Here is a 4,301-nt window from a genome sequence, read left to right as displayed (position 1 = left end):
ACGGAGTTGAGCTATGGAGCTAAACCATCGAATTCCTCCCGAATCTAATCCTTACAGAAAATCCTTCGTAAAATCCTTAATGCTCCTTACTTTGTCACAAATCAAATCATCCATCAGGACCTCAATGTCCCATAAGTTGCCGATTTGGCCAGAATCAGATACCAATCCTTCCATAATAAACTTCCCAACCACCCAAACCAAATCGTTTCTAACCTGGCTTCTCGTTCACTACCTAATAATCCTCCTAGGCGTCTGAAAAGAAGACTGCCTCGAGATCTTCTCGAGAAATTGTTTTGGAGTTCTATTAATGGGTAGATTCTCCACATGTTTGTATCATGTCATTATATCACTTACAGTAAATTTACTTGATGTATATATGTGTATACAGTTGTAAATAACAATAAATAAATTATTATTAAAAATAAAAAAGACTTAGAACAAACCATGAATTATGTAAAGTATACCTTCAACGAATTGGAGTCAAAAATTCTACGAAATGCGATAAATGTAATAAAAGGATTTCTTTTTACGACATATCATTTTCGAATGTCCTGTTTATCAAAAGCATAGGAAACAATTTCTAAATCCATATAGTAATGACGATATATATAAGAAATTGTTAACATCTAACTATCCTGAAGAAATAGGCAATGTCACGCAGTACTTATATTCAATAAATAAATATATTTAGTTAGGAAATAATAAATAATGGGTGTTTCGGGTAACTCAATGTTAACCGAAAGTCTTGAATTGGAGGCTCCCATAATAAAGGCACAACCAGCGCCCATGTGGCCAACAACAAAAGCTTGCCTCCTCCAGCACTCTAGGTGTTATAAGAAGCAACCTGGATATTGGAGAGCCATCTTATTTTTTTTGCCACAGCAGTTCTCTTTTTTTTTTTTGTCTTCACTATCATCTTTACTGAAAATGAGTGAGTAGAGAGACTCTGAAGTGCCCTCCCCCCCGGAGCAGAGGAGAGAGAGAGATCAAGAAATGAAGGGATTCAAGAAATAAGGAGGGAGTAACCGGAGAAAGGAGATAGTCCATCTAATTCAGCATAAAAACCATCCATCATCATCATCAACCACATCATTAAATCTATGGTTTTCGATTGTCCAGTTATTCCAAATTCATTAACACATCTAACAACAAATGTTTTATTTCGGCCATCCCCTACTACCTGTAACTGACAATAGATTTTCCTTTTCAGTTCACCATGTTTTATTTTCATTATATACAGTCCACTACATCCCACCAGCTAATCAAAAGTGAATGTGCGTGTGGCCTTTAGTTGAAGGCGTACTTCACACAATGAGAATACAAATAGATAAATCTATAACTGCCCGTATGTAAAATTACAATGCCATTAAAATATAATTTAAAAAATAATAATAGAAAACTATTAGTAACCAACATTTCGGCCCACTTTGCAGGGCTTCATCAAGGATAAATGAGAGCAAGATACAAATATGGAAATTATAATTAGACTATAAGAATACATATAGAAAGTTATAAAAAAATGTATATAAAAAAGATAAACGCTTTAAACTAAGAATATGAATATATGAATCATTTAATTTGAAATGTTCACTTTTATTATTTCAGCAATTCAAAGTTGGATTAGTGGACTTTTGTTGTTTGCTACGTTTTTGTTTACAGATTATAATGAACCGTTATTAATCCTCTCTTATTTGATAATATTTATTAGCATTCCAATTGATTGAACATTGTTTACTATATCATCGAATATGACAATGGAAACGCGTGATTTTCGAGTACTTTTTTTAATAATTAAAGTTGGACAATGGGTATTCCAAGCAGCAAGATCACGGATGCGGCGTAATACCAAATATGGCGATCAGGGAATAGTATTGTAACGAACGAAAAATGTTTGGCTGGTGACAGATTTTGGTAACCAACCTGGAGGAAGACCTCTAGCAGCAATTCACGACGGTAAATTTAAGCTTACTGTAGAAGAAAACCCTTATGACACATTTTAAGGACTTGCATCACAACTTAATACTAGTGTATCGACACTCAACGATCATTGGTAAAGTAAAAAAGGTAGATTTATGGGTACCTCATGGACTTAATAAGCGGCATCAGCTGAAACGTTATAAGATATGCGTTTCACTATGTACTTGGCAAAACACGAGCCTTTTCTCGAAAAATCAACGTTTAATGAATTAGTTTTGGCTAATATCACGAAAACTGTTGTTACTACGGAGATGAACGTTTTCAATTTCATTAAAGCTTTGATGCGCGGTCATAAGGGCTTAAGTCGAAAATATGATTTTTTCAGGAGAACAAAAACAAAGTTAAAAACATAATGTAACATCTAATTATTGATATTTTTATCAAACAATATAGTAGTAAGTCTATCTGAAGCATAAAGACGTTATTACCAATCGGTAGCTTTGATTTGGTGCTATAATACGACATAATCTGCAAATGCTCAAAAAGTAACTTAAGCCACTATGATCGCGCATCAAAGAAAGTACATTCGAATAACTTTAATTTGGGTGCTAATAGGCATCTTAACGTCTAATAGTTAGTTCCTAAAATATAGTTTTTCATAAACTAAGTTTTTTTTTCCGAAGAACGAGAAATCAACATTTGGGAAGTTATTTTGGTGAATATCATGCTACAACTATTCAATTAAGAGCTTCAGTTCTTTGTTTTGTTTTTTTAGTTATTTGTTTTCACTGAATTACTAAACTTGTTAAAAATGAATAGGTAAATTACTCTTTCTTTGCCAAATAAAAACGACACAATTGGCCTTTTAACTGTAAAGTAGGTTTTTGGCGCCCGATCTCCTGATATTTCTACTGAAATTTTCAATTACTGATCTAATTACTTATTATTATCGTTTTTTGGGTTGCTTTTGGAATACTATCATTTATGTGAGTCCACATTACTACTATTCAGGAATCCCCACGATTAGGTATGTGTATATGCTCTGTAAACCATTTTGCTTTAAAGCTCTTTTAAACAGCGACAGTTTTCTGCTGTGATAGTACTGTGAGAGTGGGGCAGAGTCCTGTCCACATGATGATAGTAAATGCATATCATGCATAGAAGATGCATATCAGCATAAAAAATTAATGTTAGTGGTATAGTGGATGAGTTTGCCTGTGAGTAAAGGGGAGGAGGAGATGCGCATTGGCAAATGTTCTCCCAATAGCCCCTCACTCTTCTTTTTTTTTCACTGTTTCACAACTTTAAACTAATTTTTTTCTGAACACAATGATTACGATATCTCAAAAATGACTTTTTGGATGATACATAAATAGCATGTCAGAACAGAGCTGTCAATATATTTATCTAAAAAGTAAAATAATAATCAATAAGAAACAGTCCCAGTCAAAGATAAAAGATAATCTAAAGAAACTAGTAATCTCCTGTATTATTACCCATCTACCTATCCACTCCTGAACTTTTTGGACGTTACTAAGTTCTGGACTGCCTCTTGGTTTTTTCCCGGTAGGAGGGAAGAAGGAGCTAGGGTGAAGGTGCGCAAGTTCCCTACAGGCAAACTTATCTTGGATGCACTATACCACCCATTCATCTTCTGATAGGGTTAAACATCTATTGTTAGCTTGAAGGGAGAAATGTAATGGAAGGGATTAGCTGGCAGAATAAGTGAACCTAAAAAGGCGGGTCTTTTGTGCCTTTAAGGGGCATGCTGAGGAATACTGGAAGAGTATAGTACAGGCAAACTTATCTTGATGAACATGTTTTGGAATGGAAATACTGTACTGCGCATGTGTACGCTGATTTGACAATAGTCGAAATTCTTGTTGGAACAAACCCATTTTTGTAAACAAATATGTTAGTATGTAAGTTGAAATTACTTAATTAAGTTTAGAAGAAAGACATGAAAGCTTTTCTGTCATTTATACTTTTTATTTGAGTATGAATGAAATATTTTTTTCTTTTAATTATTAACTATTTTTTTCAAATTGTAATTCAAATAATAATTTTTTTTTATTTTGTAATTAATGAACCTTTTTCTTTTTTTCAGTCTTTTCAAGGAAGTCAGGGACGAGCTTATCTATTCAATTCAGTGTAAGTTTTAAACTATTATATCAGTAAATTTTTTACTCTTTTTTCACTAACATGTATAATTTAAATATTTATTTAATGTTAATATTATATGCTAAATAATTTATAATTTTTTTTTAAAATTTCAGCCTTGACATTTTAGTCTTTTTATAATTTTAATAATTACAATTATATTGACAAGTGCAATAATTTATGAATTAATTATTTTACCAGTTTAATGCTTAAGATTTTCTAAT

At 32.6% G+C, this 4,301-nt stretch overlaps 1 protein-coding gene across 1 annotated transcript in view; it reads left to right on the top strand.

Moving 5' to 3' along the window:
* Positions 1–4,024: 4,024 nt before the first annotated feature.
* Ypel (Yippee-like) overlaps positions 4,025–4,301 on the top strand; it is a gene marked incomplete at its 5' end in the record, with an annotated part of 6,468 nt that continues 6,191 nt past the window's right edge. The window contains 1 exon segment of the mRNA XM_014436467.3: positions 4,025–4,068. Coding sequence (XP_014291953.1) covers positions 4,025–4,068 — 44 coding nt within the window.

This window comes from Halyomorpha halys, unplaced genomic scaffold, assembly GCF_000696795.3.
Source record: "Halyomorpha halys isolate HHAL.00 unplaced genomic scaffold, Hhal_1.1 Scaffold1935.1, whole genome shotgun sequence".
Taxonomy (NCBI): Eukaryota; Metazoa; Arthropoda; class Insecta; order Hemiptera; family Pentatomidae; genus Halyomorpha; species Halyomorpha halys.
The sequence above is the reverse complement of the archived record's forward strand: the minus strand, read 5'-3'. Positions and strand labels throughout refer to the sequence as shown.